Source organism: Rhipicephalus microplus, chromosome 3 (assembly GCF_043290135.1).
Source record: "Rhipicephalus microplus isolate Deutch F79 chromosome 3, USDA_Rmic, whole genome shotgun sequence".
Taxonomy (NCBI): domain Eukaryota; kingdom Metazoa; phylum Arthropoda; class Arachnida; order Ixodida; family Ixodidae; genus Rhipicephalus; species Rhipicephalus microplus.
Genome location: NC_134702.1, coordinates 173,793,905 through 173,808,997, shown reverse-complemented (window position 1 = coordinate 173,808,997; position 15,093 = coordinate 173,793,905). Strand labels below are relative to the sequence as shown.

General features: G+C 44.1%; 1 protein-coding gene across 4 annotated transcripts in view; it reads left to right on the top strand.

Annotated features, from left to right (window-relative positions):
* LOC119162311 (uncharacterized) overlaps positions 1–15,093 on the top strand; it is a 511,092-nt gene that overhangs the window by 30,192 nt on the left and 465,807 nt on the right. For all 4 annotated transcript variants that reach the window (XM_075887722.1, XM_075887724.1, XM_075887725.1 and 1 more), the window contains exons 2-3: positions 6,653–6,730; positions 6,807–7,029. In XM_075887722.1, coding sequence (XP_075743837.1) covers positions 6,653–6,730; positions 6,807–7,029 — 301 coding nt within the window. The remainder of the gene's footprint in view (positions 1–6,652; positions 6,731–6,806; positions 7,030–15,093) is intronic.

The window sequence follows — 15,093 nt, the reverse complement described above, 5'->3', positions numbered from 1 at the left end:
ACCATAACTTCTTTTCAGCAGTAGAGCAAATATTACTGATATGTTGGGTCCAGTTCAGGTCTTCAGATATTGTTACTCCTAAGTATTTACATCTGTTAACGGTAGCTAACGCAGTGGAACTTAGTTGATACTCGAAATTTTTGACGTGCTTTACTTTGTAACTCCCAAAACAACCGTTTTTTCTTATTTGCATTTTCTATGTTTCGCACCATTTCTCGATAGATGCCAAGGCATCGCTGAGTATTTTTTTATCATTATGGTTGCATATTTCTCAATAAAGTAAACAATCATCGGTGAACAGTCTAACAGTAATATTTTGAATAATGTCGGAACAAATATCGTTAATATAAACGAGAAATAACACCGGTCCGTGTACGGACCCTTGAGGGACTCCAGATGTTACGTGTAAACGATCAGACTTGTAGCCGTTTATGTCCGCATACTGCGTCCTACATGTCAGATATGACCTGACCCATTCTACTACATTGTTATTTATGCCAATCTGCTTCAATTCCTAATTAATTCGTTATGAGGAACCCTATCGAAGGCTTTTGCGAAATCAAGGCATATTGCATCAACCTGTCTTTCGTTATCTATTGCTTTTGAAAAGTCTTGGATGGTCTCAAGAAGCTGCGTTACGGTTGATAGCTTTTGTCGGAAGCCGTGTTGGTTAGGATGTAGTAGTCTTGTATTTTCTAGGTACTGATATATAGCTTTGGATATGACATGTTCGAGGAGTTTGCAGCAAACGCAGGATAATGAGATTGGCCGATAATTTTCGATATTCTGCTTGTCTCCGGTTTTGTGTACCGGGACCACTTTTGCTACAAGCCAGTCGTCTGGGACCCGTTTTGTTGCAAGGAGGCATTAAGAATTATTTCCAAGTATCGGGCAACCCATTCAGCGTATCTACGCAAGAAAGCATTTGGAACTCCATCCGGACCAACAGATTTATGTTCTTTAATGTTTAGTAGGAGCGATAGTATTCCTTCATAGCTAATGCGTACTTCTGGCATGTCAGACATATGGGAGAATGATGTTGCTGTAGTTGAAGCACTACATTCGGAATCATTTGAAAAGACAGACTGGAAGAACTTATTATGGTAAGACGCAATTTTCGAACGTCAACAACGTCGTCAACAACAATGCTGTATTGGCTTTGAGGGGTTTGTGACAAATGACGCCAAAACTTTTGCGGGGAAGACACCATGAAGTTTGTAAGTGTTTCCTCGTAATATTTCTGTTTTTCTTGCCTCAGCGTTGTACGCAACTGTGAAGATAAGTTTGATATCTTTTCACGATTTTTTACTTTCCTTTGCCGTCCTATTTTTCGCTTCAGACGAACTATCTCTCGCGTTATCCAGGGATTACGTCTATTCTTTCTCTTTTTTCTTAATGGTACGAATTAATTTACACAGTGAAAGATAATGGTTTTGAATCTTGTCCACAAAGAATTGGCATCATCATCAGGGCTCAGACTGTCTAGACGAAACGATAAGTAGTCAAATGCTCGTCATCAGCTTTATCAAAATGGGGACATGCGCAATACATTCTTTAACATTTGATGCAGGAACGTCGGCTTTAATTTGTACAAATACTAGTTGATGGTCCGATATGCCATTTTCTACTGCTACCTGATAATCTTCAAACCGTCCATCAAGAAATACTAGATCCAATGTAGACTGCGCTGTTCCCGTTTTACGACTGCCTTCCTGTACCAACTGCGTTAAATCGTTAGCGAAAGCAATGTCAAGCAGCACCTCACAGTCAGCTCGTTCCCTTGACTCTATGGTAAGTGAATTCCAATCAACCCCAGGCAAGTTAAAATCACCGGCAAGTATTAACCGCTGGTTTCGAGTCTTCTGTTGTTCTACATAGTGCTGAATCGCCTCTAAGTATTCAATCGATGCGTTAGGGGATCTATAGATTGCTCCTATTACGACTAAATTGGTTCCTAATTTTACTTGGCACCAAGCGCTCTCGTGATTAGGTATACCATTCATGGTTACGAATTCAATATTTTCCTTTATTATGATTGCAACTCCTCCTCCTCTATTTTCTCTATCATTACATATTATCATTACGTATTAGCTGGCGTCCGGATTTAATCCGGATGCCAGCTAATTTAACCCTGATGACATCGTGACTTCAAAACGACCCAGAATTTTTGGGAATGCGTGGAGTGAATAGCTTTGGAGGGAATTTAACAGGGAAAAACCATGAATGAGTCACTAGTGACTCAATGTGACTCGCGCGACTTTATCACGCCTATCACCCGTGTAAGCTCTATTCACACCTTCAACATGCATATCAAAGGAAACGCCGTCCACACAGTAATAACTTGATACTTATTAACCAGGCCAATGATCTCATCACGAGTGACTTAGGTGACATCATCACGCATAATATCACCCACGCTCGCACTGTCTTAACCTTCCGTCATGCGTATCAAATGAAACGTCTCTGAAAGGGCAGGAGCTTGATACCTAAAACTCGGCCAAGCCACCGGATCACTATTGACTCAGGGGACGTCATCACCCATATCACCCGCGCACGTAATTTAATCGCCTGCTGACATGCATACCAAATGAAACGTCTTTGAGAGAGCAATAACGTGTTACCTATGACTCGGCCAACTGACTTGATCACTAGGGACTCAGGTGACGTCATCACGCCTATCACCCACGCACGCAATGTCTAACCTGCCATCATGTATACCAGCCGAAACCTCTTTGAGAGAGTAATAACTTGAACGGTGTCAATCGGCCCAGTGACGTGATCACTAGTGACTCGGGTGACGTCATCGTGCCTGACAGCCACGCACGCAGTGTCTAACCTGACTTCATATATATCAAACAAAACGTCTTTGAGAGAGTAATAACTTGAACGCTGTCACTAGGCCCAGTGACGTCATCTCGCCTAAAACTCACACAAGCGCTCTCTAATGTGCCTTCATGCATATCAAACAAAATGTCTTTGAAAGGGTAATAGCTTGGACGCTGTCACTAGGCCTAGTGACGTCATCACTAGTGACTCACGTCACGTCAACACGCCTATCACGCACGCACGTAGTGTCGTAACCTGTCTTCATGCATATCAAACGGAACGTCTTCGAGAGTGTAATAATTCGAACGCTGTCACTTGGCCTAGTGACGTGATCACTAGTGACTCGCGTGACGCCATCGCACCTATCACCCACGCAAGCACTCTGTAACCTGCCGTCATGCATATCAAACGAAACGTCTTTGAGAGAGTAATGACTCGAATGCTCTCACTAGGCATAGCGACGTGATTACTAGTGACTGGTGTGACGTCATCACGTCTGTCACACAGGCACGCGCTGTCCAAACCTGTCTTCATGCATATCAAACAAAACGTCTGTGAGAGAGCAATAATGTCATATTTATGACTTGGTCAACCGACTTGATGCAGTCAAAGGCGTCTTTATACGACTTTTGTTTGACTTGACGCTTTTCTTGACTCGAGTAGATGTGATGGAAGCAACAGTACCTTCAAGCAGCAGTGGGGTACAACCCAACATCAGCGTCCCACCACTCATTGAGGGCAACAGTTCTCCTTCATTCAATAAATAGGAATAATAAAGGCGAAATGACAATTAAGCATTTTCCAAACAATACTCAATTACGCAACATTCAACCGATACCCTGACCTCTCTGCGACGCATTTACTCCAGCTCGTCGTATGGGAAGATGTAGGCGGCTTTTTTGTTGCTTCTCGTGTTTCGAAGTATGCCTTGAAAATGCGGGCAGCCAGGCCGCACTACTGTGAACAGATAGGCGTTCTACACTAAACAGGCACGCTTATTCCAAGCACACTAACCTATAAGAAACGGCGTGGTGTAGAATGTAGAAAGGAAGGTACGAGTCAGGCACAGCATTCAATGGCTCATCAGCAAATGGTCACTTGCAAATAGCAATAGTATGTATCTCAAGTATGGGGAATGCCCTCTATTACAACAGATTTGTTTTAATAGATAACCAGATGAGATATCAGTTGGGCCGAAGGAGTGGTAGACAAATTTTTTTTTAGCAAGTTTTGGAGCAGGCAGACCATGCGTCTTATGTTTGATTACGGATATACAGTATTATGACTAGAGGCTGGAATATATGCAAATGTCTGTTTCGTTTCTTGCATTCCTATCGTGTCATTTTGACACATGAGCACAACTTAGAGGGCAAGGAGAGCTTTTATAGTGCTTTTATAGTGCCTATATACTCCTATTCTAAACGTTGTAGCCTCAATTCATATAGGTGCCTGTAAATGCCTGTTTTCAAAATCGATGCCTACATAAACACTATTTAACCTGAAATTTCGGTATCAAGTACTGCTGGAGCCCGGTATTTATGTTACCCGTCAAAATATAGATTTCGGGACACTGTGGGGTGCAAACTACACTTTATTTCACGAGTTACTTTTAGAACCGTCAAGCCCAGAAGGCATTTTAGCCAAAAGGAAGGTCGGTTAGCCTCTACACATGTATACCATTCATGTGGCGTTGTCTGCTCAGCCTCTTTCCACCGTCCACTCTGGGTCTGCTCAGCCTCCACCACCGTCCACTCTTCTGGGTCTTTTTTTGTGCGGCATAGCTGAGAAGGGCTACACATGCACAAATAGCCAGCGTACAAAGCGCCAGAAGGTTTTTTTTTTTGCGGCATATTAACTTGGCCTAACCACACAGGCTCAATTTTTCTTCTGTCTGGGAACACATCAAGGGTCGTTACACAAATTTAAGAGTTTTGAGAAGTGAAAAGGAATGCATGCACTGGGCGCTCAAAATCTCATTCACCAAGATTTGCAGTACTACGCGCGTCATAAAGAGGTGATATGCCAAACTGAACACGGCTTGACCTTCATCTCATGGGCGTGCGCCCCAACATGGTGAAGGTGATAGAATGGTCCTGCATATGTCAAAGTAGTACGTGACACTGCGAGAACTATTGGAGACAACGTGTGCAATTTGTGCAAGCAGTCGCCTAAATAGAAGCATGAATGTTGATAAAAATGCTAGAACACACAGACAAAATCTATTTGCCTTATTTATTTAATTTCATATCGAGAGAGATGCGAGACCAAGGTGCCTTCATTTTGTTTGCGTTGGTGTTCTCGCAGTTCTCGCATCGTGTCGGTGCCAGCATTCACAACGCTGGGCGTGGTTTTGGTGCGTCGTCCCTTACAGAAGTTCCAGCGGTGTGACACTGTGTATTGGGGTAAGGATACGTTATCCAAGCCAGCCTCTCAAAACGTGCACGCAGATAGGGATCTATCCCCCAAAAACTCGCAGTACAGTACGAAAGAACATCGAGACGGCATAACACCGCTTGCGCGCACGGGCTGACATGGACATCTCATGCGAGTGTAGTTTACGCGCGCATGACGTGCTCATGCACGTCGTGTGATGCTCCAGCTCCGAGTGACTCTGATACCAATACCACTAGTGACGTGAGTCACTAGTGATGACGTCACTAAGCCTAGTGACATCGTTCAAGTTATTACCCTCTCAAAGACGTTTTGTTTTATATGCATGAAGCCACATTAGAGAGTGCTTGCGTGAGTCTTAAGTGAGATGAAGTCACACTAGTCACTAGTGATGACGTCACTGGGCCTAGTGACAGCGTTCAAGTTATTACTCTCTAAAAGGCGTTTCATTTGATATGTACGAAGACAGGTTAGGACACCACGTGCATGTGTGGTAGGCCTTGATTGATTGATTGATTTGTGGTGTTTAACGTACCAAAACCACTATATGATTATGAGAGACGCCGTAGTGGAGGGCTCCGGAAATTTCGACCACCTGGGGTTCTTTAACGTGCACCCAAATCTGAGCACATAGGCCTACAACATTTCCGCCTCCATGGGAAATGCAGCCGCCGCAGCCGGGATGACCTGCGGTTTAGCAGTCGAGTACCTTAGCCACTAGACCACCGGGAACGTCTGGGCAGGATGCGGCAAGTTTGGGCAGCCTCACTCAGGACCATCTTCAAGGTCGACGGCCACTTCCTGGGCCCCTTCACGCCGACATCCTAAGAATCGGGCGGTCATGCTGCTCCTGTTGCTGTAGCGACGCTCGTTTTGCCGTCTTCGCATCTCGGCATCCCAACACAGAGTGCCAGGTCATCCTCCAGGATTTTTTCTTCACGGCCCGCGTCGCGTGCCAGGAGCCTTTTTCTGACCAATCTCTTGCATTTACGTCGCTGGTGCGCGAGCTCTCCAGTGACTCTTCTCTCCTCGTGCACCGTCGCCGCGCTTCCACGTTCGGCACGTGCCTTGTGCTCTCCTTTACTCATGGCAAAAACACGGACAAGAGAAAAAAACGATGACAGAAGCACTGTGTCAGTGCTTTCAACGATTCAGCGCTTTTGTTGTCATCTTCATATTCCCTCCGTGTTTTGTTTACGCTGGACGTCACGACCATTTTTCAACTCACCTAATTCATGACTGGTTTGACTTTTGGAATGACATTGACAGTGCTGGCTGTGGCATTGGAAATAGATTAGGCAAATATAAAGGAGTATAATTGGTTTCATTTCATCTTTTAAGAGATATTTAAGAAGAATTCATTTTGAAAAGTTACAATAAGTTCCTATATTTATGTGTATACATCAGTAACTCGTTTTTTTGTGCGCTATTTCAGAATCTTGGATGGTTGTTTTCTGGAGGCACAACTATCCTATACACGTCAAAACCAAATCATAGTAGCGAAAGAGATCAGGTAAGGTGCTTTCATTTTTTTTCTTGGAATAATATTTTGCACAACCACTTATAAAAGACAAGCAAATTTATTTCAGGACGACTTTGTAGCAGAGGAAGTTCTTAAAGTAGCACCAGGTCTGGCTTGTGATTTGGGACAAGCTGTCGAAACATCACCAGAGCCAGCGTGTGAAACAAACGATGGTACAGAGAAATCAGTTCAAGTGCAGCTACTTATGCACCATGAAGGATCCCAAACGGACGAAAAGATAATTCCATCGTCAACAGCTATGCAAACAGAACCATACACTTGTTCTTCAGGTATGTATGCGCGTTTCTCATTAGATTTTATGAAAAATTCAGTTTGGCCGCAAAGGTGCCATAGCGGCATTTCAAATTGTTGCATGAAGTGAGGGTAGCAACTCAATGCTTTTGCGTCCGACCAGTCACTGTCGTTCAGAAGGCTGACGTAACGGAATACCGTTGTTACAGCGAGCAAAGGAATTTTCGTGTTGCCTGTCACTTCACTGCATTATAATTGGTGAGATCGCACCAAGCACTCTGCGTACATAGCTATGAAATGCCTCTTGATTTATTTGGAGACAGCACGCAACCCAGCGTTGCCGTCATTCAGTAACAGGGGTCCAACAGCTGTGCGAATTGCACCAATTTGATACAATTTTCTATTGTTGTGCCAAGCTGCACCAAACCATGAAATTTGCTGAAATTTCACCACACTGTGCCCAAATGCCCTGACAGCCTCAAAATTTTCTTAGGTGCACTAGTCTCGGCGAGGAATTAAGGTCATGTCGACTACATGCAGTTTGCACCATCCATAAAAGCACGCAGACTTCAACTGGAGTGCCGAAAATGTACTTGTAATATGATGAGATAAAGTAACAACGCTGTGCGCCCATTAGTGTGTTGACTGCAGCGGATACCTATCAGTGGTGTGATGGAACTTGAAGGCAAAAATGCATTGCTGTAGCCAGACATGCTTTGCTGCAAATATGAATTTTCTAGCCTGGAAATGCTGTTATGGTTTGTTAAAAACTAAAGCTGGAAACGTATGCTGCTTTTCCTGCGCGCGAACTAGCTCTACGAGCTGCGAATGCCGACATTGCCAGTGACGACGTCAATTACCTTAGCAGTGGCACATTAAACCTATTTTTTTGTTTTAAAGTTGCGTCGTACGGCCGTGGTACTCGTGATAGATATCCGGTACCATCGCTGGGCCAACGAGTGTGGGCCGTAACTACTTTACCTGGTCAAATTCGCTTCGCAAGGGAACGAAGCGGCACTTAACCACCTGTTGAAAGAATAAAAAAGGTGAAAGGTGGGGAGGAGGTGTAGCGGTTAGAAAATTTCTTGACTTTGGTTCTTACCCGTGCAGAGATTGCGGCTTAAGCCCCTTTCGCCGCAGTACACTGGTGCCCTGTGGAAAAGCGAATTGAGATTTGAAAAGCGCTGTTAGCACTTGTCACGAGGCGCTGCACATTTTTAAAGGTTACTCATGCGTTAGTATCGACGTTTTTAGATACTGTCTGTGGGGTAAGCGTGCGCGGTCGCAGCGACGAGGAGCGGTCTCTTCTTATATCTCACGGAGCAGCGGCACTGCTGTCACTTTGGTATTGGTGAAGGAGCGTCGTCTGCTACCTCTGCATGCGAAACAGCGGGAAATTACTTTTCGAATACAGCGTTTAGCTAAAGTAGCTAGATGAGGCCCGAATGAATACTACTTAGTGATAAATAAGGTCTGCGCCTGTACCTTAGAATTGTATGATTCTTTCTTTGCCTGAATGACAGAGTGGTGTGGCCAGCGGGTGGCACATTGGGCCTGCACCATTCTTCTCCTCCTCCCCACCACCCAATTTCCCCCTATTGCTTACAGAGCAAAAAGTGACACTTGACTCTTTTGTCTGTCCGGCACCCTCTTCAGGTCAAAGTGGTGTCCCCCGACAAAAAATTCTGCCTTGCCCTCTGCAATAAATAGGCCATATATGTGCCTTCAGGTAATGGACGATTCTAGGTGAACGAGCCTGTTCTAATTACGCATCGTATAAATTGCTCATAAGAACCTATGAAGAAATAGCTGTGTTCCTTTTTGAACAGCTAAGGAAAAACAGACAGGCCACGTGCATAGTCTTGTGCGAATTCGCACTGCAATCCTGCTGTGCTTTAATGGGTGAGCTTGCAAGCCTCACATCTGGTGCAGCTGACATAAAAGGTATAATTTTTATGTGAAGTTGCGTTTCATACACAAACTCCTTGGACTGTAGCTGAAATTATTCGAGGAGTTCGGAGAAGGGCTTTCAAAGTGATGGAAAAATAATTTTAAAAAGAAATAGAATGCAGTGTAATAGATGACATGCAGCCATTATTTAAAATAACTTTTATTTAAAAAAGCTCTTCGCAATTTGTATTTCACACGTGACACGACGATCAAGCATGCTTGAGTGAATTAGAAGTAGGATAACAAACATGCCGACCTGTAGTGCACAGGGCTGTCGGAAGTATAGCTATGCCTCCGAGGAAAACACTTGCGATCAGCGGCACTTCTTCAAACTCCAAATAACCGTGCAGTTCTCAAGGCTTGGGCAGCAACTATTTCATGAGAAGCCTTCTAGGTGACAGTCAAGACCTACATTTCGAATCTGAAGACCTAATCTCTTGCTGCGAACACAAAGTAGGTGGAAACGTTGTCCAATTTCCACATGTTAGATTGGCACTTGAGCCCAGTACTATTTCTAGAATTTTTTAAAAAATTCTTGCACACTAGTCCAAATCAGCGGCATTAAAGCGTAGAAGGGAACCCCCAAAACTACAGGAAACCTCGAATTCCCAGGGCCATGCGTCGGTAACTGGTTTCAATGTGCCTGACATTAACATGGAGTACAGTGATGTTGACGAAGCTACTGGCATCCACTCCGATCTAAAGTTATGTCCAGAGGTAGCAGCTCAGTTGCCTACAGTACACGACCAGGGAAAGTTCCAATCCAGGAATGTTGAGCTTATCCAGGAAGAAGTTCCTTTTTTTCAAAGTTATTTAAAACAAAGGTGTTGTCGAAATCGACAAGGCAGTGGTGGTAACAAAAGACTTCACCTTTGTCCTCAGTTGTAGAGGGAAGCTTGTTCCCTCGTGTGCATACAACAAACGTGGTTTGGGAAGTCAGCTGAAACTCATGAGCTTGCACATTGTATCAAATTTTCTCAGTTATTTTGATCACCTGAAGATATGCACGGGCTGTCTGATCACCTGAAGATATGCACGGGCTGTCTGATCACCAGAAGATATGCACGGGCTGTCATAGCAGCTTATTCTCTCGGATTTCGGCCGCAACATCAGCCCTGAAGATCCGGGACATGTGGAGGAGCACTTTCTGGCTGATGCGAAAAAACTTATGCCCACCATGCAAGAGCACAAGGAAAAATCAGCAAGCTCAGTAGAAAAAAGAATGGAGAAATCTACGAAATCGGTGAAGCTTCACCAAAAATTACGCTCGACTACTGAAAAATTAACAAATACGGTTATTAAGGCCAATGTTTTTAAAAAAAAAATTGACTTATGTCATTCAAAAAATAAAAACACAGCTTTCAAAAGGTTCTACCAGTGAAGTGGACTAACTCATGACCGGCTTTCCTCCAGCACAACAACCGATGCTGCTGAGTGAAAGCTTTTTGAATCCCAATATGCTAGGCATTCCCTTAATAATTTATTTGTTTAAGTCATGATGTCGCATAGGCAGTATGTTCACCTTTGACATGGACCTATCAGCAGCAGCAGGGTTCCATATTTTAAGGAGCAGCCAAGTAATCAGCCTCTTGGTTTTGTAGCGCCACCCTCTGGCTGACTTCGCTTTGAAGCTTTCAGCGCAGCACAAAGAGCAAATACGAAAAAAAAAAACAGGAAATTTTCTTGTATAAGCTCAGCATTCCAGGATTGGAGCATTGTTCGATCTTGTAGTGCATGGAACCAAGTTGCTATGTCTGGACAGTACTCAGGATCGGAGGGGACGCCAGTAGCTTTGTGAACATCGCTGTTCTCCTCCATGTTAACGTCCAACACATCATTATCACTTGCCGACACACGGCCGTCGAAATTCGCAGGTTCTCTAAGTTTCGGGGGTTTCCTTTTGCACTTTAACAATATTCAGGAAATTTCGATGAACAGCAGGAGGCTTAGGTGTCCTCTTACCACATAGAATTTTCACGTTTCACCTTACAATGTGCTCGTAGCAAGTGATTAGGTCTTTGAATTCAAAATGTTGCCCCACCGCGGTGGTCTAGTGGCTAAGGTACTCGGCTGCTGACCCGCAGGTCGCAGGTTCAAATCCCGGCTGCGGCGGCTGCATTTCCGATGGAGGCGGAAATGTTGTAGACCCGTGTGCTCAGATTTGGGTGCACGTTAAAGAACCCCAGGTGGTCGAAATTTCCGGAGCCCTCCACTACGGCATCTCTCATAATCATATGGTGGTTTTGGGACGTTAAACCCCACAAATAAAATCATTTGAATTCAAAATGTAAGTCGGAAATGTATGTCTTGACCGTCACCTAGGAGGCTTTTCGTGGAATAGCAGCTGTTCAGGCCTTGAGAACTGCAGGGTGATTGGGGGGTTTGAAAAAGTACTGTCGATTGCAAGTGTTTTCCTCAAAGGCATAGTCACTGTGACAGCTTGGCGCTCCGCAGGTCGGCATGTTTACTATGCTAAACTGCTAATTAGCGTGCTTGATTGTTGTGTACCATTTAAATACTATTTGCGATGACAGAAATCTAACCTTCCAGCTCCCGCCGCTGTGGTCTCAGCAAGCGAACTACAAAAAAGAAAAAAAAAAGAAAAAGAATTCAACGTTGCCGCGGGAAGCCGGTGGCGGCGGCGACTCGATTTCAATGCTACGCCAGAGCCGCCCCTCGGAGCGGATAGGAGTTGGTGCCACATTCTAAGAATGTTGGTTTGTACACCGCATAATTCTGAATACCAGTATAATCACTGACGTCTAAATAAGCTACTGGCAATCATTTAGAGCAGTCTATGAAATTTCTGCTCCCCTAAAAGAATTGTGCGCCAGTTTTTTTTTCGCCACCCCTACTCCTCGATTTTACGAATCTCCCAAATTTCAAGGTCGCAAGATTCGCAGGTTTATATCTAAATTTGCAGAGTCTGTGAAATGATTTGACAGGTGCAGCAAATGCTTATGTGGACTTCATCATTGTTTGTTTGCTCAGTGGGATGGTTAAAAATACTACTTTCATTAAAATAGCAGTGCTCATGTTCACGTTACCCGGTTTAGGTGATGTTGAATGGTTTATGCATATTTTATTGTTCAAAATGTAATCTTTCTCATTTATACTGCTCCAAATGCGGTATTTCATGACAAAAAAAGTATGATTTTAGTATTTCAAAAGTAACATTTTGCTGCTCTGAAAATTACTCAAAATTGTATTTCGGTTGTTACACCCGTGTAGTAGGAATTCATGGTGAGCCTTATCTCACTTCTGCCTCGAGTTGTTGGGCCCGGTGGTTGCAGTGTTTTCCCACTCATACCAGCCTATGGGAGCCTTGGTCTGGTGGGTCTTGACGTTGGTAGCGGGCCCCCTTGTTGAACTCGTTGCCTAACTTTGCACAGAGAAGAGGCGCTTGTGCAAAATGACAGAAGTTTATTTTCAAAGTAGAGATGAATGCTGGACCATTCCGCCAAACTGTACAAGGACTTCTTTTCCTTTTATTGACATTCAAAGGAAATGCACCTTTCACTCAAACTTTCACCTCTGCTTTTAAGTTGAAACAGCGGCACACAAAACCTGAAAAACCTGAAAGGAGCGTCTTCAGACAAGTGTAAACAAACCCTAGAAGTGTTTTTTAAAAAATAATCAGTAGCCCTTTCCCAGGTCATGAAGGTCATGAAACAAAAGGTGGCAGAACTCTTGAAGCTGCCTCTTGCATTAGGGGCGTTGTCTCAAACTATCAGTCTGCCATGGACTATCCCTTTTCTTACTGCACATCAAGTGGAAGTTCTAAAGTGAGGCTTCAGTGAGGAGCGGGCATTCTTAGAGAACAACATCAGTAGCCCTGTAAGAAGTCAACGCTCTCTCTCTACAATAAGCTCACTTGCTAATCTAGCAAGCCAGTTTTCTGAACAGCCCTCACTGGGCTTTCCCTACCACCCCTTACACACAGTACGTAACATAAAGCCACAATAAACCCAAAACAAGGAACTCCTCCATGAGTTTCACTTACCTGCCTTCAGTATTCGTCCTTATTTTTCATCTGCTGAAATCGAAGTTCAAAGGTTACCATTTTCCACCTGCTAGTGGGACACACCCTGACAGATTTGCACGCTTTAACAATAGATTGAGCTGAATCCTATAATTGTCCAAAAAGTGTCTCTAACCTCATCCTTCGAAAAAGTGTACACAATCCATAAGAATTCTATAAGATTGAAATCAAAGTAATAATTGTCTCATTTGGTTAAGGGTATTTCTTTATGTTAGCCCGTCTGAGAAAGAGCACACTGGGTTTTGGTGGGTGCTTTAGCTGTACACTACTCGAATGTAAGAGCACTCTAACATCTACACTCACTATTAACTGCATGCCATATCTCTAGAAGCTTAGGTCTAATAAACACATGTCTGAACCTTAATGTTTACGAAAAACACGCTATTAAGATAACACTCAATGCTGTACGCATCAGGAGCACCTGACAAAATCTACTTGTCCCTTCAATTATCAGTTCATAAAAAGAATGTTATGGGTTTATCATGAACCCCTAAAACCACTTTGATTTTAAGCTGAGACCTTCTTTACCAAAGAACACTATTTCAAATCTCTCAAAACTAAAGGAATCTTACAAAACTTTCTTTAAAAAATTTTGGGTTTGTTTCTCAAAAAGCTTACTAATGACCTCCACATTTTAGTTGTACACATAATGGTTTTATTTACTGTTGTTTTCGAGATCGCCTCAAGCTACAGTGAGCGTGAACTCTACAGTGAGCTTAACGTAAGAGCCTCGCCTGATTCATGATTTCGGCCAGCCTTCTTCGTAACAGCGAAGGGGATGCCAGAAGTGCAAAGGGAAGACTTGCCTTTAGCGTTTGTTCCTGCTCAGAATTTCGGACATGTAACATGTCCTTTCAACTGGGATCACTTTGACATGCATGTCTCCAATAAGCTGTCCTTCTCAACTGCACACGTCATCATGGAGTGTGCGTTTAAAGCGCTTAGTCTTGCCGTTGGTGTGGGGATTGTGTGCACTAATCGTTCAATGCACAATGTTGCATTCATGCAAAAGGGCTTGTACATCTTCCGAGAGGAACGTACGTCTGCGGTCGCCGAGTAGCTCGTGAGGCACGCTATGGCGAGGAACAAGTTTGTGAAACATAAATAAGCTGACTTCACGTGACGTGACCTCTGCCAGCATGGTCGTCTCAGCATTCCGTGTCAAATGATCAATAGTGATAATCATCCAGTGATTCCCATCATGTGTATACAGAAGAGGGCCGTACTGGTCGATTCCCATGCAGTCGAAAGGTCATGAGGAACAGGGAAGCAGCTGGAGTAGTCCAGTGATTAGAACAGGGCAGCAGCTGGAGTAGTCCAGTGATTGACACGGTGGACTCTTCCGGCGTTGATGCTTGGAGCATAAAAGCATGCATTGGCAAACAAACCGGTAGATTCCATGCCAGTAGTACCGCAGCCGCAGGCGTGCATAAACTATTACACCAGCGTGACTGCATCGGGTGTCTGCATGGAAAGTGGCGCAGATATCGGCACATAGATGGCGAGGGATCACTAACCGCTTGTGATCGTCAGTTAGGTAGCTGCGGCGGTAAAGGAGCTCATCGTGCATGTTGAAATGACGAGCTTTGTGCTGGAGCGAGCGACTGGCGGTACTCGGCGATGGCTCGGATGAGAACTGCTTAAAGAGACTATTCAAGTGTCTTGACGCTGCTCACATGGCATGTCAGTGTGTGTGAGGGACGCAGAATCGTAGCTGGAAAGAGGTGTTTTTGCACAGTGCTGGGGAAAATGAGAGTGAGGGAGAACGTCAGCGTCTGAATGTCTGCGTCCTGACCTGTAGACGACGCGGATCTCATAATTTTTTAGACGTAATGCGCAACGAGCTAGACTACCAGATGGATCTTTTAGAGACAACAATCAGCAAAGGCGTGGTAATCAGTCACGACATCTAATAAGCGGCTATGTACGTAATGTCTAAATTTTGTGATTGCCCAAACAATGGTGAGGCACTCTTGCTTCGTGACCTAACAATTCTCTTCAGCTCTTCAGACTTTTGCTGAGCAAGGATAGCACTAAGGCCAAATCCACTGCATCTAGTGGATTTCGGTTGAGGCGTATGAGTCAAAGTGACGTAGAATCTGCAGAAATG